The sequence below is a fragment of the Amphiprion ocellaris genome, chromosome 8 (genome assembly GCF_022539595.1).
Source record: "Amphiprion ocellaris isolate individual 3 ecotype Okinawa chromosome 8, ASM2253959v1, whole genome shotgun sequence".
Classification (NCBI taxonomy): domain Eukaryota; kingdom Metazoa; phylum Chordata; class Actinopteri; family Pomacentridae; genus Amphiprion; species Amphiprion ocellaris.
Window position 1 is genome coordinate 23751892 of NC_072773.1, and position 26351 is coordinate 23778242.

Sequence of the window (26351 nt, forward strand, 5' to 3'; positions counted from 1 at the left end):
GTCCAATGTGTCAGTAACTGGATTATTTACCTTTATGGCAACATTCCTGACAAAACAGCACATATATGCCACAATTATCTATTGTGAAGCTGAGCCAGAAGAGTGATGAAACGTCTGTGTGATCTTTATCATGTACCTCTCCGGTAGATAGGCCCAGGTGAGTAGACTTGAAAAGGGGTCTTTGTCATAAGGAGAGGCACAGTAATTCCAGGGTCATGACCCTCTAGAAAGCCCACCTCATTCCACATACAGGAAAGAAAGATTTGAAACCGACATCTTACCTCTACCAGGTTTATGAGTGGGTTGGTATACTGGAATTAGATTTAAAGCACAAACTCTGAAAGCTGATCCAACATCAGCTCAAATTCCATGGCAGAAAAAGTGAAAAACATCTCCTCTTCTGTGCTCTGTGTTTTAATTCATCCTCATTTTATGTGACTATAAAGTCTGATTCTTATAGTTTGGGTGAGTACAGATGCTCCTGGTTTAAGAGGATTTTCAAGTTTTAGTAATTTCAAGTTTTAACAAGACACAACAACCAGCAATAATGCTGATGAGTCCAGCAATGAAAACATTTCAGGAATTTAAACAGCCACTTTCCCAGCTGAATCAATAATCAGCGTCTTCAAACGCATGGAGGAGTACACAGTGCCATTCTGAGCTAATACTCTGTCTACGTTGCTGTGTCAGGTCAAGTCATTGTTGGTGTGTCACGTAAAGAAGGAGCTTTAACTTGGAGAATGACTGACAGTCTGCTGAATCACAGCTGTTAACACTCGTACATCAATTTGGAGACAGACTTCAGTACTGTCAAACAACGGCAAAACTAACTCATCTTGAAATTATAGATACAAGTGAGATGGTGAAAAGATGCGACTACAAAGATCAGCTGATTATGCTATGCCAGATGAAGCAACACTGATAATGTAGAGATGCTAAAAGAAATCACTGCCACCATTTATAGCATCCGGCAAGTGCTGAGAATGTATAATCACCAAACACGACAACGGTGGAGAGCTGTGGAGCAATCATTTGGCATTCATCAGTGCAGTATTGCTGCAGCACCCTTTAAAACGATGTTACAGTAATGTCACTGAATGCCAGTGCAACTTCAGCTACAGATCTCTATCAATGTACAGCAGGAATACTGTGTCCAGCTCAGCTCTACACATCCTCTTTCTCTGCTGCTCTGACTGTATACAGCCTTCTGCCGTCTCCCGGCACACACAATAGGCCTCTGTGTGCACGGCCGGCGGAATGCTGCGAGATGGCAGGGCAGTGGGATAGCTGCATGGTGAGGATGGGGGTTGGTGGGTGAGGAAGGGTGTGGAAGCTCGGGAGGATGAAAAAGGGGGGTGCGGGGTGGGGGTGGGGGTGGGCGGGGGGCTGGTTTGAGGGTAGGGGAAGGGGAAGAGATGGCAGTGACGGAAGGCGGGTGGTGATGAGGGGGCAGATCTTTCACGACTGTACGGGTGCACAGAGGCTCCAGGGGTCTAGAGGGTGTCTAGGTTTCGGCACAGTGACCGTAGCAGAGGGGTGGCTGTGGCCCGCCGTGTGCACGCAAAGTGGTGATGGGAGGGGAGTCGGCACCCACCTGGGGGAGAGGAGAGTACGAGCAGGCCTGTGAGATGAATGAGTGCTTCACAATGTGTCCCATCCCTCATAAAAAGTGAGTGGTGTAGATGTTTCAGTTGTAATTAATCAAAAGGAAGGGACATATAAGACTCTAGAAATAACAAGACACTCAAAGTGCATTGTTCCTGTGATAAAGTCACCACTAAAAAAGAGAAAGAGGAGAGTTTGAGAAATGAATACACATTTTAATGAGAGAAAATACAACAAATATTTTAACACTGTGACTATTTATAGTGCAACAAAACTCAACAGCCATGGAACAAGCCCCATGAGGCTGTAATGCTCATTACACAGCTGGCAACAAATGAGGTTGCTGACCGATAAAAGCACAGAAACAACTTTTCTATTCTCGTCTTTCTGTTGGGGAAGAAAATACCGTTCTACCTGAGGTTTGAGTGGCCATGTTCTGTCCTAAACCAAATGGCTAATTTGCTGTGCAGTGGTCATTTTTGGTATAACTAAGGTTCAGACTGTCAGCCTTAGACGTGGCTCAACTTTCATCAGTTTCTGTGAAGCTGATCATTAGCATTCTCACGTGCCAGCTGTTGGATGTTGAGGTGGGCATTAAAGTTGACTGGTGTACTATATAGGTCAATATAAGTGCACATATGACTTTCAATTAACATACTAAAGTTTAGCCTGTTATCGGGCTATTAGCACTACAATTAAAGTGCATGTGAGATTGACAGGCAGGGCTGTAGCCTTTGCAAATTTTCAGCTGAGGTCCACCAGCTGCCATGGGGCAGTGGGGAGAACTACAGTCAATTCAATCAGTAGCTTAAGAGGTAGGATTTATTTTCTGGGGACCATGAATATACTCAGAGGCTAAAATCTGAGCCAAATTTATATAAGCAGCAATAGCATGGGCCATATTACTTCTTAAAATATGTACAATGTACTATGTTGCTATATGCAATGAAAATACAACTTCTATCAAACTTAACATAAATAATAAATTATGTCAAAAGTAAAGCTGTTGTATCACCATATGTGTTATCATAGTAATGAATCACTCACGTGTTCATATGTACTGAATGTAAACACAGTTTTTGGTCAATGTAATTATTTCTCCAGCCCAATCCTTTCTGAGAGTGACAACAGTGTAAATGATGGGGGATAAAATCTGTTCTGGCTCTGTGTGAAAATGTTCAACTAATAAAAGGCTGATTTAGTAAGAAATTCCCTCTTTGTACTACTTCTCCGAGTCTGCAGCTCAGTAAGGAAACATACTCCAGAGAACCATAAAAGGATTTTTCAAACTAAAGACCTGTATATTTGGAATATGACCACTTGATTTGGATAAATCTGAACAAGCCTCAGTTAACCATAAGCTTGTTTTTTTTTTTTTTTTTTAAAGAAATGATCAAAGGCGGTGAATTTACTCCCATGTGTCACTTTAGGAAGGGATCCCTTCAGGCCCAGTGGACAGAGGGACTGATTATAGTGATAAAAACGGTGTCAGCTACTTATAGACATAGAAGTATGGCATTAAGACGTTTAGGTTGGGTTGTACCAACAGAGATTAGTCTAATCTGAGATTAGCTCTAGTGAGAGTTTGCCAAAAATAGGTTTAAAGTGAATAAATAAAGAATTGGTATTAAGCAGAGCTCCACTGCATAATCTATGTGGACTAAATCCACATCTATTGATGTAAACTGAAATGAAATAGTTGAATCTATATGGAAATGCCTGCTTATCCAAATTTAATAAATTGATTAATGATTCAAAATTTAATTTCAATGCTTTTGGCACTGAGTGAAGATAAAAGACATGGAAAAGCTGTGAGGGCTAAATGAGTCCCCATGCAATCTCTGGAAACATCAAAGTTTCCGGGGAAAGTTGCATTGGTGGTACATGACAGTGAAAGACCAGCAGCACAGCGGCATTCTTTTCATTGCTGTTTGACAGTTGGTCTAATACTGACCAGTATCGGCAGCAGCAGCATAATACACTCAGTTGGGTTTAGCCTGTCCATTAGCTTTCTTCGAGGAACCTGATTATTATAAATCCATTTCAAAAAGGCAGCCATTTGAAACGTTAAACATCCTGAAGTGTAATTTTAAAGTTAGTGGTGGATCACATTTTAAATTAAGACTTGTAAGGAGAGGTTTGAATTGATTTTTTTTTTTTTTTATTTTAAAGCTACCTTTAAAGTTTGGTGCAACATAAATTAAAGCGGAACCGTGGTTAATTAGTTTCTTTTAAAATTAATCCGTTTTGGTACAAACCCAACGCCCACAATTCCAAAAACTGAACTAAACCTCATGTAATGAAACATTTTATAAAATAAACAACATAAACAAACACTTCTTTAAGTCATCCCATGATGCCATGGTAGCCACTTTGAGAACTACTATACTGTCTATCTATAGATGAGTCAATGTAAAAAGTAAATGTGATAGGAACACTATTTTGTGTGTATAACTGTGTGAGTATGACTCAGATTTGAAAGGAGATGGAATTCCTTTCACCCTGGGTGGCAAACGGATAATGGCCCTTATCCCTTCATTTAAGAGATGCAATAAATGATGCATTAAATCTCTACCAGCATTCAATAGTTTCTAATAAGGAGCTTTGTTTCATTATATGCGCTGTTCCTATTTCATGCTTCTACTTAACATCAAAATATTACGATGCAGTCAGTGCAGTAGGCTTTGAGCTTAACTGAAACTGGAAATGGATTAAATTAAGATGTTTCATGCACTTTGTCTCTGAGGTAATATTCCAACATTAGTGGTGTGTGGTAGCATGAATAGAATATGCTTCAAGGCCTAAATGGGCTTTGGGTGATATGGAAAAATAAGCATGTATCAGTCCTATGAAAATGGCTGTGTAATTGGTCTAATGTGGCCAGAACAGGCTGATAATGAGGATAAGTAATGCTTTCTAGTGTTTTAAAATGCTTTAGAACTAATAGACAGCTCTCACCTTGGTCATTACCACACATGTTCAAAATTCACTTTGAATAAAGAGTTATAGCCTGCTTTTTCAGCCAATTCTTAGATGCCTATCTGAACCATACATATGATTCCAAAGTAGAATTTTTATCTGATTAATCCAAAAACCTGCTCCAATCACATTTCAGCAGCTACTACTCCTTTTACTTCCTAAAATCCCCAAAACTGGCTGTCCAAAGTGGCCTCTAAGCCATGGCTTTATCCAGACCTTCAGATTACTGAGCCTGAATCAAAGCACCAGACCCGGTATGTTTCTTTTCCTGTGTGAGGTGGAGGGGGGAAGAGGTTAAGTTTGTGCAGGCTTCGTGAGTGCAGTGAGGGGGGCTTTCTCACACAAGATGGAGGATGAAGGGACAAAGGTGGCATTCATTGGCCCAGGAATGGAAAACATTTTCTCCTGAAAACAGAGAAGCTACAAGCGGCAGAGGTAGCGGAGAGAGGCCATGGGTTAGCATGCACCCCTTTGGAGAAGTCACATGCCTAGAAATGCAGAAGAGACAACCAGCGGCTAGTGAGGCCTCGTTTATTTGGTAATTTAGATAATATCATGTCACCTTCTACAGTGTGTTTGGAAAGTGATACTGCACAGTCTGCCAGAATGAGGAAGACTGTTTAGCTTGTGTGCTGTGAAACTGAACATGGGTGTGGTGGGTTATCACCACAATCCTTCATCATCTCCTGATTGATTTTAAATGGCCCACACAAGAACTCCTCTAGATACAAAACAGATAAATACTTATATGGATAAATAGCAAAGATTCAAATTTCAAATTGATTTTTCTAGAATTTGAAAAAAAAATGCCCCGCTATAGCAGGACTTTGTCCCACTAAGGAGTAAAAGGTATTGTTATGCTTCTCACTGAGCATCTCACAGACCAGCTGACATCAAAGACAGGAAGTCAGACCTCAAATGTAAAAAAAATAATGAAAAAAACCCAACATACAATAAAGTGTTTGAAGCCCGAGAAAACATGCCAAGAGACTCTCCTGAGAGGAAGGATCTCAGACACATGACTGTGATGTGTCCTCAACAAAACAACAGAGCTGGAGAACAGAGACTGACCTGAGTACAGGGTCCTGGAGTGAGTACGCCACCTAGAGGACAACATAGTAACATTTTTAGTGCATCAGTGTGAGAAACTCACCATGGGGTGTCACTATCTCACAGCAGTACACACATTCTCTGGTGACAACTTGAGTGCTCACTGATATTCATTATTTACAAGACAAGAACATGCATTTCATCATTTACACGGGTCCATGTTTAAATTTAATGACTAATTACAGATTAAATCTAACTACTGACAAATTTTTAGTCATTCCTGTTATACTCAGCAACTGACTGTCACAATAGAGCAGAGATAGTTGAGATACAGGCCATGAAATAAATATTCTTCCTCAGAGAATTACAGAAAACAGCAAAATATTATTATTGCTTTGGTTGCTCTGATTAATGTTATTATCATCACCATCATTATCATCAATATCAACATTAAGAAAAACAACAGAATAATAATAATAAATGCTGGTGTTACAGGTCTGCTAGAGCAAAAACTAGTAATGTGCATTATTTAAACAGCATAAAAAGTTTCAGACAGCAATAAAACATATTACATAAATATAGGTAACCTATATAAAAGTGCACAAAGTTACCAGGGTTTGAATTGTTTAATTTCTGCAGAAACGGTTACATAAACCAGTGTGTTGGCATACATCCACTTTTCCAAGGACAGTGAAAGATAAGGCTTGTTTATTTACTTTTCCCAGGTTTACTGGCATTTAATCTAAGGTAGCACTAACAATTGAGGGCCTGTATTGTCACAATAATTTTTAATTCAATTTGGAATGCATTGCAAGTTCTTTATCACACTTTTTGAAAATCATTGATGAGAAAAAGCTGAGTAGGACCATGACTGAAGTATGAAAGTGATTTCCCCCCACTCCTTAACCAGTGGAAATAGCAGCAGTGGTCATACCAGGTACACAAAACCAAACACCAACTTCATGTCAGTAGCTGCTGGTTATTGAACCCACCTGCTGCCTGTGTCACAGCACCGCCCCCAAGCAACAGCCTGTACTTGATCTAGTCTGAAGACAGCAGCTGCTATTAAAGCTCCGAGGACCAAGGGGCGCTGGTCACAAGTATCTCTCAGGACGGGCTACCGGGGAAAAAATAAACTCCTCTGAATTATTAAAGATTGAGCCCTACTTATCACAATGCATTGCCTGAAAAGTCTGAGGACAGCTAACCCGGGAATCCTGCAGCTATTTAAAAATGCAGGGATCTCCGCCAGACTCGGAGCTGACAGCATTGTTTTGTCCAGGACTCAGCAACCTGTTCTCCCCTGCTGGGCTGCAGCATCACCCCACACTCACAGAGCCTTTCATCAGCAGCAGAGCCCTGATGAGGACCAAGGACACGCAAAGTAGGTCACAGCAGGCTACCACCAGTAATAAGCCAACATAATATCCAATATTAGAATTCATAGTTCTCCAACAGTGCTCCCACAATATACTTACACAGAGTCGAAGCTGTGGTTGTCAAAATTCGGGCTACTACTAACTACTACTAACCAGTTATGAATTAAAATATCTACTTCTAAAGAATTAATTAGAATTAAATTTACAGAAAAAGTTTGCCATTTTGTGAAAAACGTCTGCCAGGAATGAACCCCTCTCGTATTTATCCATTAAAATGTAAAACTACCGACAGAAGACAATTAAGGCTAGGTTACCTTAGCGTAGAATAACTACTGGAACCGGTGGGAAACAATTGGCCAGGTTCTATCTTAAAGTTAAATAATAGTAGTGACAGTAATAATGCAAATTCGTAATATTAAATTTTATAACTTAGTATAATTGGTGACAAGTAAAAACAAGTTGAGTGGTTTTTATGATATCTCGTAGACTATCGTGGGGGACTATTTCTTGGCGCATAAACATTTCTAATAGTTCCAACTGGTTGCTAGGCAACCTCAGACTAATGACACCAATCTATAAAATTAGTGCGCCAAGAAACAATCCACCAACTGCTGCTTGTAAAACCAATATTTTTCCTTTTACAGTTATTTTTTGTTGTTATCGTTTTTGTGAAGGTAATGGCATGTTTAATTAGTAAGCTATAGAGAGACTAATATGTGTTTTTTTATTTTCTTTGTTTGTTTAGCTTTAGGAAGTGGAATGCAAACTGTTTCCTATTTTTATGCTTAGCTCACTGCTTTTCTTTCTTTCTTTTTTTTGCCATATTAAAAAAAAAACAACTATGGATGCCAGAATTTTCCATCAATGGGAAACTACATTAAAATGTCTGTATTTACTGTTCCTAACTTTCCAAAGGGAATGTTTAGTCAGAATCAGAAGTGATTTATTGCCAATTAAGTTTTCACATACAAGAAACCGAATTGGTGTTTTAGTGCAAATACCATAAACAATATCATCAAGATAACAAGATTAAAAAGTGTTGCCATTTGAATGCATTAAGTGTAACAAGATAAATAAGAGGCAGTGTTACAAGTCAATAGTAAGTTGCAGTAAGTGTATAAAGGGTTTATAAAACACTAAAAGTAATAGCAATATTTCCAGTGTGGAGGAAGTGATATTCTTTGTCACACATCACAGTAGCTGTATATCTTTGTAATTTGGACTATTGGCCAGACAAAACATGAAAGCTGATGATGCCACCTTGGTCAAATCATGATGAGCATTTTAACTATTTTTGGCATTTATTGATAAAAATGCAAAATCCAAAATCCAAAAATAATCTGCAAATTATTCAATCGTAAAAAACATTGTTGTATGTAAACCTGTTATCTTCGTCTGTTTTGTTAAAAGCTGCTAAAATATCATAATGAAAAAGACATATGGAATTATTTCTAAAAGTAAATGCATTTTAATTGCCACCAAATAATTAAGAATTGAGGCAGTAAATGTCCTTTTCGCTGTTAATTGCTGCTGTATGTATGAATGTAGATATAGCAGTTTTTAATGGCTTACAAGAGTGTTCTTTATGTGAATTCTTTGATCTAAATAGATCATCTCTGCACACATGCACACACAAAAGAATCCTCATGTGTAATACGATGTGTTTTGACTTTATGCCAATGCTCAGCACAAGACTCTCTATTGGTAGAATCAAAGCTCAGGACACTTTGGGAATCAATCAACCCATTCTTTACAGCATATAGAATAACTTACTTCAGTAGTATCAATCTCACAAGAAAGCAAACAAGTACATTTTTAAAAAACACTAGTGTTGTAAATTATATTTTTGGTTTATATGTGCATGGATACATTTTGAGTTACAAGTGACTGAAAGTTGTCAATTGGATGTTTCATTCTGCCAAGTTTGTATTTTTATGTCCCTTTTTATATAAAGTTTCACTGTCATTAAAGTACAGGTAAATCAAATTTAAAATGCAAGTTGTATATTTATTATATGCTGGACCTGAAAGACTGTATTTTATACTGTACATAAAACAAATACAGTTATGTCTTTTCGCATAAGCTACATTTAAGTGAAGATCTAGGCCAACAGCTGCACGCTCACCATTATTTTTCACTGCTAGCTCTGTGTTGACATAAACCTTGGTGCACTCCTAATGGTTTTGACTTTATACATTGTAACCTGTCCAACTTTAAAGATCACAACATATTATGTGTGTTGTTTGCTTTGACAGAAGTAGGTTGATGTCTAGTATGGAGGACCTACTTTTCTACACCCTAACTGATGGCAAAGACATGATCTCTATCTCCGAGTTCATCTCTGTGAGTAAACAATACATTCACACTTGTTCTGGAAAGTCAAAACAGACAAGGACATGAAACATGTAACAGCTGTGGCTGAAACTAACAAGGATCCAAATAAATAAACAAATATACTCTCCTACAGCACTATCATGACACCCAAAAGCCCCCTGACTTTCTTTGAATTAACCTTGGTGAGCAACAGCCCACAACAGAAATCCAGAGTGTCTCCTGCTGACTGCAGGGTCCATAGGGAGTTTCCTATGTAATAGGTCTAAATATAGGAGGTGTGACACTGAGAACTGAGGTAATTACCATCAGAGAGCAACATTCGTTGCTCACATTGAAGTTTAATTATTTTTGGACTTTAATTCCGATCGTACGTGACATTTTTGACATTGTACTGGCAGATTTGATGACAATCTCACAAGTTTAAAGGCATTTAATTAAAGCATCTGAACCTAGGAACTTAACACAGACCTGCTTATATGCGGGCCCAAGCACACACGTTACTTAAAAGATGCTAAGCTTCTGTGAACACTTGCCACGTGTTTCCAGAGTCCTACACCCCACATACTGAGAAAATGAACATCGTGATATCACGATGTGGTGTTTTTTTGTTTTTTTGTTTAAATCTCTTAACCGTGGTGGGACTTTTTACACAGTCAGATTTTATAAGGCTGACATCTGGTGACCTCGGTGTCTATGGTAACTCAGTCATTTTGAAAAGAAGCGTGCATTTAGGAGAAGAGACGTGTGTCAACACAGGTGGTGTGATGTTACACCACAGTTGACTGCATCTGGTTGTAGAGGTGACTCAGGCAGGAGATAGGTAGTCAGTATCCCTGCATGTGAACAACAAAAATAATTTACCCTAACAAGCTCATAGCCTGCTTCCAAGAATATTTTTATTAAAAAATATGTTTTTCTAACAACCAGTTAGATAGAATAAATCTATCTCTCTCTCTTTCTCTCTCTTTCTCTATATATTATTTTTTCTTCCCCATGGTCAATATAGAGATAGGCAGTGAATTGTAGGGCGAATGCTGAAAGGAAAATCATTTTAGATTCTCTAAAAATATTTAAATTGTACTTGTTTATCGTATTAATGCACTATGAAGCACCCTAACATGCTACAGGTGAAAATTAGAAGTAGTTTTGTCTATGAAAGTAATTCAAAAAATAAGCAGACATTTAATTGAATGCAAAACTTAATGACATTCTCTTTATTAGAATAGAATAATCAACTCCTGTTAGCATTCACATTTATACAAGTAGACACAGGACATTTTTGGCTTTTTGTTTAGAATATTAATTGGTTATCAAAATTGTTGTAGATTAACTTTCTGTCCATCAACCTTACCATAGTCATTTCAAGCTTTTAAGATTTTACTGAATACTCACATACTCAATCTTAATGTTTTCATCAAGTTGTACTGTATATTAGTTAATCTAAATTGCTGTGAATTTTTCCAGCCAAACTCTCACATCTCACGTGTCTGTTTTGTATTGTTATTCTATTTGTGAAGGCAGAACTTTGCACACACCTAAACAGAAAACAGTCAGGTGAATTCTAAAATAAGCTCTGGAACATCACATGCACAACCCTAACTTTAACATTTCCTGCCCTGCAGCTAAGAATCACTCACAGGCATTCAATAATAGTAAGAGCAAGTGTGCAGCCGTGTGTTTGGTCTGTTTGCTCACTGAATCAGTTATCAGATGAGATGAGTCAAAGAAGCACAGGAGCCTCTCTGGTCAGGACGGTCATGCACATGGTTTCCCCGAAATAGACACACGTGTGTTACACAGTGACTGTCTTAGTGTGACCTACAAGAGCGATTCCAGTGATCTGCTCTATGCCTGTATTTCCTCCTCGGCCCCTTGTGGACACACCTGAGGCTTTAAAGTCCCACAACAATGTATTCCATCTGCACATTTATTACATTAACAAGATTCCAAGTATTTAAACTCTGTCATTTATAGCCCCCTTCGTTCCTCCCTTGTGTATTAAATTGCTGAAACATATTCCCCGCTCTCCAGGCTTTAAGAAAAACAGGGTTGTTGACGTCTGACCCTCGACTGCGTGACTGTGTCCGTCAGATGCGACAATATACACGTGACACTTTTGGGCCAGTCATGATGGACAAGAAGCTCTTCAAAAGGTGAGAAAAGCTTTGTTTATTTATGGAGACATAGTTATGCGCACAGTTGCGCAAAGGGCAACATTCAACTTTTCCCTGCATGTGAAAACAAGGCAGAACACCTGCATTTGTGTCACTAAACACTCACTTTCTTTTACTTTTGCGTAACCAGTGCAATCTGGTGTTTATTCTAATGTTGTTTCAAATAGATATTCATAAAATCATGGGAAAAGTATGAAAGTGTGTAAAAGATTATGGTTGAATTGGGTGCATGCTTTCTTGTTACATAAGGAGGTAATCTGTGGTCAGCGCTATTTGAGTCTTTGAGACTGACAGTCACAGGCGTTTTATGGCTAACAGCTGCTGCTAACCAAGTTCACATACATGCGTGCCAGCCAAAGGCGTAGAGGTTGCAGCAAGACACAAGGGTCTCTGGAGCTGTTAATGAAAGGGCATAAATCTGGTTGAGCTCCAGACTGTGGCACTTGCATAAGTAGGCTCAACAGATCTGTAAGTGCTATGAAGACTACTGTCCAAGTAGTATCATTTCCAGACTGACAAGTGAGATTCACTCAGCCTCATCCTTTGGCCTGGTACAGTGCTGAGTTACACAGTCTAGCTATTGCCGTCAAACTTAATTGGCCATATCCAACTTTCTTTGCTTGCTTTCTTAAATTTGTAAGGTTATCCATTCCTAAAGAACACTCAAGAGCACACTATAAATATGCGGCTAGAAATAGAGAGTGCTATCTTCTATTTTTTTTTTTTAAGGAAATGACCCATATGAATAATACAAGTTCTCTCCACTCTTCTTTCCTGGTGTCCTAAAACCTCATGCTAGCATCTCCTTGGATCAGAGAGGACTCCAGGCCAGATATTTTAGTCCAGACCAGCTGTGAGAGAATGTGCATACCTTTCCTTGAGAGCATGTAGCACTGCTGAACACATACAGCAATGAAACTCTATAATAACTCTGGGGATGTGATGATATAGGCAGGTTTGTTTACCCTTTTAGCTCATTCTTCTTTGGGAGAAGCAGGTCACTTTGAATCCAATGTGATACAAAAAATAATAAAAGCACTTTAAGGCAGAGCGGTATTAGTATTAAAAAAATGGCAGGCAGAATCAGTCTCAATGACAAGAGGATCATACAACAGAACCTGGTGCTCTTGCTATTTCTAAAAAATATCTAGTAGTAGAACTAAAACCAAAACTCAGTGTAAGCTATATTATCTATAACTGTTAGCTTACCAGCATGGGTGAAATTTGGTATATTGGCAGGTAGCTGACTGTGTTAGCGAGCTTACAAACTGTAAAACACTCTTAATGCTGGGGTCATTTAATTTAAAGCAGAAAGCATTACAATTATTATTAAATTCTGATCAGGTTCACTTTTTTCAGTTTTATGCTGTCTTGGACTTGGAGTTAAGCTGTGTTTGTTTGCTTAATCCATATCACTATAAGCATACAAATGTTTCTTATGACAGAGGTGAATAGAGTTTCATTCTGTATACAGCGTCACCATTATACTGAAGAATAGACCCTTTTTCACTGCACAAGTCTAAATAATAAATTTAATGAAATCCATTTATCTGATTCAGTTTCAGGGTCCAGACGTTGTGCATGCTGCCTTCCTGTTACAGCGTAATGGCTTACAGGCACTTCTACTGCCAATGTAGCAGAGCCATCGCTAATGTTATTAGTAACATTTGTGTTTTTCCTACAATGATGAGTCAAAAAGTCTGCCATTACAGGCCCAATTTTACCAGATTTAATCACTGCCCTCCAGTTTTCCTGTTATGCTGATATTGAAATGTGGCTGTTTGGCTCTTTCTATAAAAGTGCTGGTCCTCTGGGGAACATTTCTTGATACAGGATTATTCAAAGTAACCAGAACAATGTTCCTGGAAGGACTTGTTGCTATTATATTTTTTAATGCAAACTGAATGCAAGATATCAGTCAAACTTTTGTCCTTTTTTAGGTGTGTAGGCAACAACATCCTGTTGCTAACTAAGGCCTTCAGAAAAAAGTTCATCATCCCCGACTTCCAAAAGTTCACTCACCAGATCAATAGGATGTATGACAGTGCACAGCAGCAGGAGGGAGGACAAGTAAGTAACATATTAACACAGAGACTGATTTTAGTGTTGACTCATTCCTTGTAATGCATCGTGCTTCATGTCTTTATGCAGGTAGCTGATTACATTCCTCAGCTGGCCAAGTTCAGCCCTGATCTCTGGGGAGTCTCTCTGTGTACAATCGATGGACAGAGGTGCAGCAGTAGTTTCTTTTTAACTCCTCTTTCCATCCTTAAACCTCCACCGTGTGCACTGCTTTGCTAACACTCCACCACTCCACACTTTTTGTTTCTGTGCTTCTCTATGACATGCTCGCGCCATGCAGACACTCGGCAGGCGACACCAAGGTTCCCTTCTGTCTGCAGTCATGTGTGAAGCCTCTGGAATATGCCATCGCCGTGCACGAGCTCGGCAGCGAACATGTTCACAACTTCGTGGGCAAAGAGCCCAGTGGATTCAAGTTCAACAAACTGTCACTAAATGAGGAAGGCAAGTGATTTGAGTAATCACCTCCAATCATGTTGTCTGCAAAAGAACACGCAGTACCAGTAAACTGAAACACGTCAACACTGTTGCGTCCATTGTGCTCAGTGGTTGGCAGCATGTATGCACTCTGTCAGATGAGGTTCACACATAGCTTTAGAGGAAAAAAATCTTCAAACATTTATTGTTAAAATTAACAATTCGATAAACCGCAAATGATTTTTCATCTCTGAAGGTTGCATGAAGATCGCATCTGCCCCCAGTTATTGAGAAATTTTGGTTCTTGATCTGAAATGGAACAGAATCTGGTTGTGGGTGACAGAGCAAACATATGATCTAAACAAATGTTGTTCTTGGCCACTTTTAGCTAGATTGTAGATGATTTTATCATCTCACCTATGATGCCATTTTCTGTAAAATACTAAGCCCTGAAGCAAACTGGATTGTACTGCATGTGTTCTGATCATTAGGTGATGTTACATCCAAGTCCCATGGATGAAATATACCCTCTAATCTCCGCAGCTTATTGCTCTTGTGGTTAGGGACCAGGTGGTGATAACATGCTCTCATTTTTTTTTTGTGCAGATAAACCACACAACCCCATGGTGAATGCCGGCGCTATCGTCATCAGTTCTTTAATTAAGGTAGAATCTCAAGGCTTATTAACACCGAAGCATTGATGTGGTGATAGATGTGTACTGAATGCCGATGTTTGCATTTTCGACTATACCCCCCTAACGGGGAATGTTCCCACAACGCTACCTATGATTACCTACAAATTCTAATAATGTTTTCTCGAAAAGATTTTAATCCATTGTTCATGCATCAGTTTTAAGGGTATTTATTGTTTAAAAAATGTTCCAAAAGGTAACAGTGACAGTCTTTAGAGAATGACATCCTACATTTTAAGAACATTCTGGGAAATTAACATAAACTTCCCTCTGAAAACATCAAAATGTGTTTAAAATAAAGGAAATCTAGCTGGGTACACACAAAATACACAGCTGGCTGTTATTAATGAGGTAATCAGTGCAAAATGAAGAATTCCCTCTCTGGAAGTAGTAGTCAGTCAGGCCAAAAATCGGTTCTCTGTTTTAAACCCAGATATTATTTATGTTTTTCCTCCACAAGTATTAAAGTGCAGCTTAGTGTTCTGCTGTTGCCTCTTCAAGATTCAACTACAGTTCAAAGAGGTACTATTTCTTCAGAAGTCTTCAAATGTAACAATGAAAAAACTAAGAAACCAAACAGGATAAACAGAGTTGTTTATTTGTTCCACCAGTAAAATGAGTTGTACTTACAATGCTCGGTTTATTTTTATTGCTTTTAACTGCATTCTTAGCAGAAACAGGAAGTTCAGTTAAAGAATGTGCAGGGGCCCATTTTACTAAACCTGCAAACTCCCAGCTATTTGAACCATGAGATCTCATTCTCTTACATCAGGTTTAACACTTTTCAGTCATCAAAACAATTGTTTCTTGAACATTTCTTCTAAAAAACGTGACAGTGTTTTAAGCTGGTTTTGAAAGTTGTATAGGGTAAACAAATGCATCACTGGGCCATCTTCAAGCCCACTAAAGAGCCAAATTTTGCAGCTTTTCTTGTAATTGACACTGTTACTGTTGTTACCCACCATCGAAAAGTCAGGAAAGAGCATTTTTATGTAACCTGGACTGAAAATCACTGAACAAAATAACTTTTGACATATGACGTCAACAATGGCTATCGCATACTGAATCACCCATCTATTTGCTGAACACTGTGTCTACTTATCTGCTGGACTATGGTCAGCATCATCTGACTGACTTCCCATCAAAGTTTTTGGTGGGCTTTTTTTCTAAAACATGCGGGGGTGGATATTAGCTAAATATGGTTGTGTGGCATTTATTTGAAGTGTCACAGATGACGGAAGAGATTCGTGGGGCCTCTTATCAAATGTAGGTCAAGTTCAGCAGAAAGAAATCAACTTTGTGTGTGGGCCTGACAGCAGGGGTGTGTGTGCGCTTCTGACCAATTGCATCCCCCGGAGCAGAAGGTGCGTTAGCCACCCTCACTGCTGCGTGTGTAGAGGGGGGCAGTATTTGTGTGTACACAGTTTGTTTACCGTATTTGCCGTATTTGCACATGACTCTTATGCATATATATATATATATATATATATATATATATATATATATATATATATATATATATATATATATATATATATATATATATATATATATATATATATATATATATATATATAATATATATATATATATATATATATATATATATATATATATATATATATATATATATAATATATATATATATATATATATATATATATATATATATATATATATATATATAAATAAATAAAATTAAAGCCTGAAAGTTGACAAAAATTGTTTTTACTTTCTGCAAAATTCATGCCCCATAGAGAGTAACTGCCTAGAAAAGTTTTCATTTCAAATTTGCATTTATTTTCTTTTTCAGAAAGTACTTGTTATATCAGGGAGCTTACCAGAAAGAAACTACCTGCAAAGATGTGAAATCAGACATTTCAGGGTCTATGAGACCTAGTCTCAGGTCTTCCCTTCGACTCACAGTAATATTTGATATTTTCCTTAACCTTTCCACTTAGTCGTTAAATATGAATGTGACTGCGGGCCCTTTTTGGTAACTTTACAACTTGGTAATGATCCTGTACTGGTCCATGAAATTCAAGCATAGCTAAAGACGGCCTGCTGGCAGTGAGCACATTGCCATGTGGACTGATATGCTCAAAGGCCACATGTACACATCATGTATTGACACCCTCCCAAGATTAGACCCAGCGGTATACTTCACTGTCAAAGCACTTAAACACTGCCATCTATAGGGACTCTTAGCACTCTGTAAAACTGGCTTTAGGAGTGACTTTTTTCTCCTCTTTTGACAGCCTAATTCAAACAAAGCTGAGAGGTTTGACTATGTAAGTAAATGTTTTCCACTTTCAATATTTTAAAATTCTACTATTTCATTTGACTTACTACTGAATTATCTCTAACTATGATGTTATTGCAGGTGATGGAATTCTTGAAAAGCATGGCTGGTACAGAGTATGTGGGCTTCAGCAATGCAACGTAAGTATTGTGCTTCAAGAAGTGCAAAATGATCGTCTTATGATTGTTCGCTTGAAATTTCGCCTCTCACACCCACTGTGTTCCTGCAGTTTCCAGTCTGAGAGGGAGACGGGCGACAGGAATTATGCAATTGGTTATTACCTCAAAGAGAAAAAGGTGTGTGCTTTTGGGTGATTTTCATTTAATTACAATCATTTCAAGTGCGAGTTTTTGCATTAAATTATTGTCATCAGTTTGTGCTGACTCTGATATTAATCCTTGCAGTGCTTTCCTGACAATGCAGACATGATTGCAGCCCTGGACTTTTACTTTCAGGTGAGGCTGTCTTTGAAGTCGCTCTAATCGTTATCTTTATTCGCCACTCTACAGTGTCGCCATGTTAGCCTATCAGCTGGTTTGCTAGTATGATTCAGACTGAAATGTCTCAATAACTGTTGGATAGAGCACCACAATAATAAGAATAACAATAATAACTGTTCAACTCTATTAAAATATCACACTGTTTTTGTTCTAGCTGTGCTCCATTGAGGTAACCTGTGAGTCAGGAAGTGTCATGGCTGCCACACTGGCCAATGGGGGTATCTGTCCAATCACAGGCGAGCGAGTGCTGAGCGCTGAGGCAGTTCGCAACACCCTGAGTCTCATGCATTCTTGTGGCATGTACGACTTTTCTGGACAGTTTGCTTTCCATGTGAGTTCATTTATTTAAATATACTGATCTCCTTGAAAGCATTGTTGGCCTTACTGCACAAGTGGGATTTCATAAAAGGTTTCATCCAGACCTGGGATTTTTCATTGTTTCTTCTTGTTCAGGTGGGTCTGCCTGCTAAATCTGGTGTCTCAGGTGCTGTACTGCTGGTGGTTCCCAACGTCATGGGTATGATGTGTTGGTCCCCACCATTAGATCGGCTTGGAAACAGTGTTCGTGGCATTCACTTCTGCCAGGTATGCTGCTGGGATTTTCTAACACACAGTGAGGTGTAAGCATAAATGCTAGTCAAGTAAAAACATAAATGTCTGGTAATTTACATATTTTGCATGCTCTGAAGGAAAAATAATTAATGTCTATTATGAGTTATCTAACTTTTTATTGCCTAGGACGTTGTCTCTTACTTCAACTTCCACAATTACGACAACCTGAGGCACTTCACTAAGAAACATGACCCAAGAAGACAATCAGATGATGATCCAGTAAGTTCAATGCAACAAATATAGATGCTGAAATCCCCACAGGCTAGTAAGAATCATAGCTGCTCCCTGTGGTGACTCAAAATATGACTGATTAAGTGACTTAAAATAACACAGGTACAATGTTTTTGCGTAAGATTTTAGAAACGGTCCACTTTTGTAATATCTGCCTTTTGATCCATTAGAACAAGTCAGTGATAAACCTGATGTTTGCATCATACAGTGGAGACCTCTCTGCTCTGAGGAGGTAAGTGAAAACAAACCGCCTTTCCGTTTTCATCACTGATGTGCGGTGCAATTTAAAATAAACAGTTTGACATGAGAATAGAAGATTGATAGTGTTTTAACATCTGTATGTTAAATATGAAGCTTCAGACAGTGACCCATTAGTTTAGGATAGCATAATAATGAGGGAGAAGCTGATAGCCTGCATAGGTGCAGTCCACTGCACCTAGACAAAGAATAGTCGTGCATGTAATCCCCTGTAAATGACCTTTTTAAAAAAAAAAATACACTTCACTTAATAAGCAAGATATAGCATATATTCTAAAAGTGTAGTGGTAGGTAGAGCCTGTTTCATTGTTACCTGGTTTCCATTGACAGTTATAAATGTTGTCAGCCTTTATGTTAGCTAAGCTCAACTAACTGTTTAGTGTTTCAACAGACTGTTATGAGATGGCCCCAATCTTCTCTGCAACAAGAGCAAATAAGCATGACACTATTTTAACTAAGAGTTCATTCACTGCCTTTCAAAACATCCATCCAGCCACTATCTATACACTGCTTAATCCTCACAACTCACGAGGGTCGCTGTAGCCTATCCCAGCTGAATTTGGGCAAAGCTAGAAAACCCACGCATGCACAGGGAAAACATGCAAACTCCATGCAGGAAGATCCCGGGAAGGCCGGGATGTGAACCGGGGATCTTCTAGCTGCAAGGAAAAAGTGCTAACCACCAAGCCACTGTGCAGCCCTCCTTTTAAAACATGTTTACTGTTAGTTTCTCACTCATAATTGTCAGAATATTCAGCTCTGCGCAGTTTCTGATAGTTCGATTTGCAATACCTTTTCCATGTATTAAATCTTCTTTGCGCTTCCAGGTTTGCCCTGTCAGCTGTGGACATGGAGCGGACGGACTATGACTCCCGCACAGCGCTGCACATCGCTGCTGCAGAAGGTGTCACTTCATTATTAGTTCATTCGTTCCTCAGTAATCTAGTAAATGAAATGTCATGCTTACAGTACAGTGTTTGGTTTTCTGTTGTGCTTTGACACGGGATTTTCTCCCTTTTTTCTTCAGGTCAGGTGGAAGCTGTGATCTTTCTCACTGAAGTATGTAAAGTAAACCCCTACATGAAAGACAGGTAGGGATTCAAACACCAACTCATTCATCTGATAATGGTTTGAAAGTAGCAGAATAAAGCCATCCCCATAACACTAACCATAACAGTCCATCCATGTCCATATCACACTGTTATCTATCAGATGGGGAAACACACCCCTGGATGATGCCATGCAGTTTGGCCATGATGTTATCGTTTCCATCCTACAAAAGTACCAGCGAGTGTACACTGACAAGAACTCACCAAGCAACACAGAGGAGCAGAAACCTCCACTGGATACAATGAAGAGCATTGTTTAAACCACAGGGGATCGTGAGGGTTTGTAAAGGAAATTAATCTATTTTATTACACACCTGAGAGGAATGAAAGGATGATTGAGTGAAGTGATGAATGAATTAGTTTATCTTAACTATGGTTAAAAAAAAAAAAAAGTTATATATTTATGTGGGTACCATAGTTTAAACTGCTGAAGAACCATGCATTTCTGCAGACCAAAGGTTTGGTCAATAATGTATTAACGAAGCACTAACATAAACAAGCAATGTGTTGCTTGTGTAGAGGAAAATTCTATTAATTTACACCGTGATTTGGTTTGTGTTGAATTATGAATGAGCTGCATTTGTGCTCATGTAAGTGCTACCGATTAATGTTTTTGAGATGTAAATATCTAATATATAGTGCTTATTTATTTTTAACATGTTGAAATATTGTATATCCTGCTTCATTAGTATGTTATTTTATCAGAGAAAAGTTATGCTTCCTGTGGAATAACTATGAATATTCCCAAAGCTGCTTTATGAATTATTCCTTTGACAGGTGGTGATTTAGCTGCATTTGTGTCTTTAACACTGAAAGTACTGTTATATATGCACACTGGTATCTCGGTTTTAATCATATTCAGGATATGGGCTTCATAAGGAACAGGAAAAACCTGATTTTGCATATTCCTGTACGAATGGTCATTGCTCTTTTCACTTTTCAGATTGTCACTATTCAGTTGCGTCTTGATTTATTATTGTCTTATTGCCACTGTCATTTACTAGCAGATGTTAGTGTTGAGGTTTCCACCTGGTTTTTCAAATTTATCAAAACCAGAATTGTCCATATGTCCCATACTTGTGAACATATTTAAGGAATGTCTGGCGGGAACTGATCATTGGTCAGAGTTCACTGCCCTACCTCTAGAATTCATACAATAATTTGGAAAATATTCCAGACAAATGTGTTAATTGGATAAAGTTTAAGTGAAATGATGCCTTTTTAATCAAAAAAGTCAAACATCAGCTACATTGTGGTATCACAGTATTCTGCAGAAACTCTTTTCTGGCCATGATTCAGCACCGTAACTTAGGAACAGAAGGGTGGAAATGTGAACATATTTCAAATTTGGCCTGATGCTAAATTGGTGACACTAATCTTGGTTGGCCACCTGTGCTGATTGTGCAGATCTTCCAGGCTGCCAGGTTGAATGTGTGTGAAGCATCTACTTTTTAGCATTTGTAGCTTCTTTGCAGCAACATTGATATTTCAATTTAAAGCTTGATTATTGGATGCGAATGTGCTGTTGAGGTGTTGAAGCGTGGAGAAAGGCTTAGCCAGGGGTCAGCAGACGCCCTGAGAAAAGGAAAAGAGACGAAAAGGAGGCAGAAGTAAAGGGAGAGTGTCTGGGGAACGAGAAGTAAAATGAGCAAGTGGGTAGGCCAGAGTGGCATATATATATATATATATATATATATATATATATAGATATATATATATATATATATATATATATATATATAGACATACAACAGGAAGCAGTGACTGAGGTGTGGTCCTGTTGCTCAGCTAAAGATTTTATCTCCATTTTTGGGCCGATCATATGAACACATATGAGGACATTCTCTCAGTGTAGCAGCTACATGTATTAAGAGCCTGAATAGACATGGATGGAAACTGCAACTTGCTTGGTACAAACTGTCAAGTGGCAATTCTAGGTTTGATTTTGAAGGACTTCCTCTTGCTTCTTGAGCTCTTTTTATTGGTTGTCAATGCAATGTCAAAAAAAATAATCTGTACATCACATGCTTGGAAAATACAGATTGCAATTGACACAAAAATACAATTACAGGGTATGCAAATAAGTGCTGCAAACTAGACACATGTTGAAAGTGACACTTTTTTTAAAAGGAGAACTGCTTAATATGCTGCCTACTGAGATGACTATATTGTGTTATTTGTGCAACTAAGTTGTTAAAAATGAATGTTCTAAAGTTTAATCACTGCAATTGATGTATTTTATTCACTGTGCCTTATTGCATTTAACTGTCAGTGAAATTACTCAGCACGATCTCTTTACAAAGCTTTAGTCACTGTTAACATCATGCAGCTGTAAATGAAAGAGAAATGTGAAAGCAGTTGCAGTGAAGATATTTTATTAAACAATATAAAGTATGAACATGAGACTCAAAATGTTTTTCAATGATTTAAGCATGGTAATGGTGGGCAATGCCAGAACATTCAGTGTAGAAGAAAAACTTGGCAGCTCTCAAAACCGACCACACACATTTTCACATCCATTAGTCTGAGAGGTAATACATGAGATATGCTCAAAAACAGCACCTGCGATATGATTGCCTGAGGCTTGACATACAGAACACAAAATGTGAACTTGTGTCATTAAGAGACACGATGATAAGCTGGACTGCAGAAAGTTAACCATCGCCTGTAATTAAGCTTGAAATGATTCCCAAGGAAGACATTGCTTTCTGTCCTGCACAGTTACCATAGATACCGTTGTAACGCCACAGCACCAAACCAAGACTGTTGCCTTTCATAGCCATCGCACTTGTCACCTCACAGCTGATCTTGCTTCACTTCAGGCCTTCAGGCTCCTCCAGACCAGAATGTGTGAGCAGCTCCCCATCCCAAAGTCCAAACGCTGGGCAGAGAGGAGCCTTGAACTGAGCCATGAGGGTGTGAATGATCCTGGGCTTCTCGATGTCCACCAGCATCAAGAGGCCCGCTTCATAGTCAACCAGGATCCCTACACGTTCCGGCTTGCCCACCAGCGTCACAGGAACCATCTTATTCCTGGTCATGGCGAACCACTTCCGCTGAGCGTAGCCGAACACCCAGGAGGAGATGTTGGTGCCCACGCAGTCTTCTCTGGACATCTGCGCCTCGGCTACACCCAGACGGAATTCTTGAGACTTCTTCACCGTCACCTCCCAGTAGTGTCGTCCGCTGCTGATTTTCCCGTCACCAAACACGACGGCCCATTCTCGGAAGCGCTCTGGGTTGTCTGGCACGTGGCTCGGGTCCATTCCCAGCATGCGGTAGATGACCCCCGTGTCCTTCTTAAAGAGGTCCAGACTGCTGTGAGCTGTTCGCTCATCAAGCCTGAACTGCAGATCTGCAGAGAAAATCACAAGAGGTGACTTTTCAGTTTGATATTTAATGATTAAATCCTAGCTGGAGTTTGTGTTAACACACGTATTATTTATGACCAGTACTTGGAGCACACCAAATCTCTCATAAAACCGCATAAACTGGTGTTTACCAGAACGGTGGAAGATAATTTTAAAGTTACGTTTATCAACAGACATTTTGAGCTGGGAAATACAGGTGGGACTGATAATATTGATCAGTGCACTGCTGGAAAGGTTACCGTTATTACTTTTAATCTGTGCTTTTCCTGTCATGACAAAGCAAAATGACTTCTGTGAAAAAGACAATCACAATTATTTACAAATGATAAACAACGGCACTTAAGGCCCGTTCAGGTCAGTAATGACTTTTGACAGCAAAAAGTTAAGTTTGACTCCTTGTCACCAGTTTTTCTAACATGATTGCACTGAATTCTGTGATCCGAGCATCTATAGAGCCATGGTTTATTATTTTATTGTGGTTGACTTTTAATTTATGCATCTCAACTCTTTGGGTTCCAAATATAGCAAAAAAGTAACATTCAAACACATTCCATTATTTGTCTACTAACACAGACTCATATTGGTCTGTAATTTTAAAAAGTTGACAGCAGCTATGAAAATGTGACCTTATTTACCATCTACTGTGGAGTCTTTTGAAAATACTTGAACTGATATTGTATTCACTAATTTATCACTGAAAAGCAATGAGCAGTTTTCAACAAAGCATTTTGACAGTTTGTTTGCTACTAGTAAACTTGTTATGGCAGAAGAGCATCACATTCACAAAAACAAATAAGAAAAATAAGAATTACTAACCTTATCTCTTAATTCCTACTTTCTCTCTATAATCATGAGAGAAAGGTTTAGGATGGTTTCAGTCAAAGTCAGACGCATTATAAATGTCTGTCCTTTCTAAGTTATCTACATGGTGAATATGAGTTTGAATATCAACGTAAATGTTTATATTATTTTAGCATTTTGGAAAATGTCACAATAAATGTTAAACCTTCACTTGTGTGAACAAACTTTTACAAGAACCATTAGATTTACTAACAGTTATTACTAAATTACTTGGACACTCAATTCACCTATTAACTGACTTGCCAACCTTCACCTTTGGTCATGAGATTGGTGTAATGACTATAAGATCGCAGACACTAGCAGTTCATGGGTTTCCTCTGTAGGGTGGCTGAGCTCAGCCTTGGAGATGGATTGAGGAGCTCAGACATCCAGGGGGAGCTCAGAGTAGAGATGCTGCATCTGAGGAGGGAGCTGGGGTGGTTCATCTAATTAGGATATTTCCTGGGCGACTTCGTTTGGAGGTTTTCAGGGCACTGGGAGGAGACCCCAGGATAGATCCAAAACTCGCTGGAGGGATTATATTTCTCATCTGGCCTGGGAACACTTTGTGGTCCCCCAGGAGAAGCTGGAAAACGCTGCTGAGGAATGAGACATCTGGCATGCCCTGCTTAAGTTTGCTGCCACTGTGACCTGACCACGAATAAGAAAATGCACTGATGGATGATTCTCAGGCAAGTTTGATGCCTCTAGTTCCTGCCCTGCCTGGTAATTGTATGAGATGATGGCTCCAGTGCTTTTTTTTTCTTTTGTGAATGCAAAAACCGACTTATCACTTCAATTCAGGCATAATCAGTGCAGCGTTTGAAGTGTGTGCAAAGACATTTGACCTTTGCAGGAAACCTATGCATCCATTATCGGACGCACTGCTACCTCACCTGCTTCCACGCGTTCAAGTTGAATACCAGTTCAGACATGAGTGAACAAACAGCATGAACCTTATACTCCTCCACATTTAACTAAGATGTATGTCTGTTTCAGACTGCACAGCCAGCTAAGGGTCTCGCTTGTTTTTAACTTAGTTTAATTTTGCCACAAAGATGAGTTCAGGCTTCTTACTTTGTTTTATGGTACTAAGCCAGACCTTATTGTGGCAGGAAGCTGTAAAGGGAAAAGTCCACCGCTGCAACAAACACTAGTCATTAGCTGGCAGGCTGTGAGGGCACTGACCTCTGGGATGCTAACGCAAAAGCTAACATTTCTGTCACTGCACGGAGAGTAAACTCACTGTTTCCCGTCGAAGCGGAGATGTAGCATCTCCTGGCTGGAAGACTGACAGCCCGCCGGTGTCTGGCGGACAGAGAGGAGAGATTCCGTCCCGCCAGGCGACAGAGACGAGCTGCACTGACGGCCGCGGCCATGTTTTTATTTTCTGCTGCTGCTGCTGCTCACGTGTTTAATAGTCTACGGTTTAACTCTTGCTCATCAAATCTAGCTGCAGCTCGCAGCTCCGCCCCCTGCAGGCCTGGAGAGGAACTGACCCAAACAGCATCAGCACCACGGACAGCAGCCAAAGCATTCAAACATATAAACACAATAGTATAAATCTGACATAATAACGTCTAGATATCTCAGATATGTCACTTACATCATTTAAAATGTGATGGAATTTGATGCAAGGGTAAAACGTTGCACTGGGTTCAAATATATTCAGCAAATACATAAATCCAGTTTGGTATATTTTATCAATTTCTGTTTTTTTTTTAAACATAGGGAATAAGTATTCAGCACATGGCATCGTCACAACATGAAACAACAATGTAGGGCAAACCCCCATTTAAGAACAATGTCTATTCTCTTTTGCAATACAGTATATTTTAATATCAATATAATTTGTGTTATTTTTTGGTCAGACTAATGCAAACCCCTCCAATGATGGGCTACTATTTTATTTCCCAACATAAATATCTAATGACTGCTTCAAATCTCTGTCAGTAGTACTTGGAGTTACATTTTGTTGAAGAAATATGTAATTTGTTATTAACTTCTTCATTTATTTGCCCTAAAATTAGTCAGATTTTTACATATTGGACTCCCATCATAATATAAAAAGAACAGAAAATGCAACATTACATGCAGCAATATATCAGTATTATACACAATATGATACTGTATTAAAGAAAATTAACTCCAAAAACCAAACATCTGTTGGATGTACAAGTTTTCATTGTTTAAGACAAACTAAGTTTCTGTACTGTTGGATTCAAATGTGATAGTTAAATCCTTAAACTTCAAAGTCATATTTGGATGTTGAGAAAAAGAAGCATTTGGTGTCTGCAATGTGACCAAACCACTTTGTTACTCTTCAGCAGCAGAGGTGAAAAATCCAGATCATTATTACATCATTACACATAAAAATACTTCAAATAAAAGAGTTGGTCGACCACAATCCTGTGAG

The 26351-nt window shown here is 38.8% G+C and overlaps 2 protein-coding genes across 2 annotated transcripts; one reads left to right on the forward strand and one right to left on the reverse strand.

Moving 5' to 3' along the window:
* Positions 1-6695: 6695 nt before the first annotated feature.
* Positions 6696-22122, forward strand: gls2a (glutaminase 2a (liver, mitochondrial)). The gene is made up of 18 exons (XM_023267889.3): positions 6696-7018; positions 9269-9356; positions 11379-11500; positions 13462-13591; positions 13673-13752; positions 13884-14047; positions 14627-14685; positions 16971-17003; positions 17096-17154; positions 17244-17310; positions 17419-17469; positions 17669-17845; positions 17968-18099; positions 18253-18345; positions 18528-18589; positions 19443-19519; positions 19643-19706; positions 19828-22122. The coding sequence occupies exons 1-18, from the start codon at positions 6810-6812 to the stop codon at positions 19982-19984; spliced, it is 1824 nt and encodes a 607-aa protein (XP_023123657.2). The 5' UTR covers positions 6696-6809; the 3' UTR covers positions 19985-22122.
* On the reverse strand, positions 22083-25341 carry spryd4 (SPRY domain containing 4). The gene is made up of 2 exons (XM_023267887.3): positions 25182-25341; positions 22083-23079 (listed from the first exon to the last, which is right to left on the reverse strand). The coding sequence occupies exons 1-2, from the start codon at positions 25312-25314 to the stop codon at positions 22538-22540; spliced, it is 675 nt and encodes a 224-aa protein (XP_023123655.1). The 5' UTR covers positions 25315-25341; the 3' UTR covers positions 22083-22537.
* Positions 25342-26351: the final 1010 nt, after the last annotated feature.

Excerpts from the sequence above, each read along its gene's own strand:
- gls2a (XM_023267889.3), top strand. The coding sequence starts at position 6,810 with ATGCATTGCCTGAAAAGTCTGAGGACAGCTAACCCGGGAATCCTGCAG. Across the intron at positions 13,592-13,672 it reads AGCAGCAGGAGGGAGGACAA|GTAGCTGATTACATTCCTCA; the intron begins GTAAGTAACATA and ends GTCTTTATGCAG. Across the intron at positions 18,590-19,442 it reads GACCTCTCTGCTCTGAGGAG|GTTTGCCCTGTCAGCTGTGG; the intron begins GTAAGTGAAAAC and ends TTGCGCTTCCAG.
- spryd4 (XM_023267887.3), bottom strand. The coding sequence starts at position 25,314 with ATGGCCGCGGCCGTCAGTGCAGCTCGTCTCTGTCGCCTGGCGGGACGG. Across the intron at positions 23,080-25,181 it reads CTCCGCTTCGACGGGAAACA|ATCTGCAGTTCAGGCTTGAT; the intron begins GTGAGTTTACTC and ends TTTTCTCTGCAG.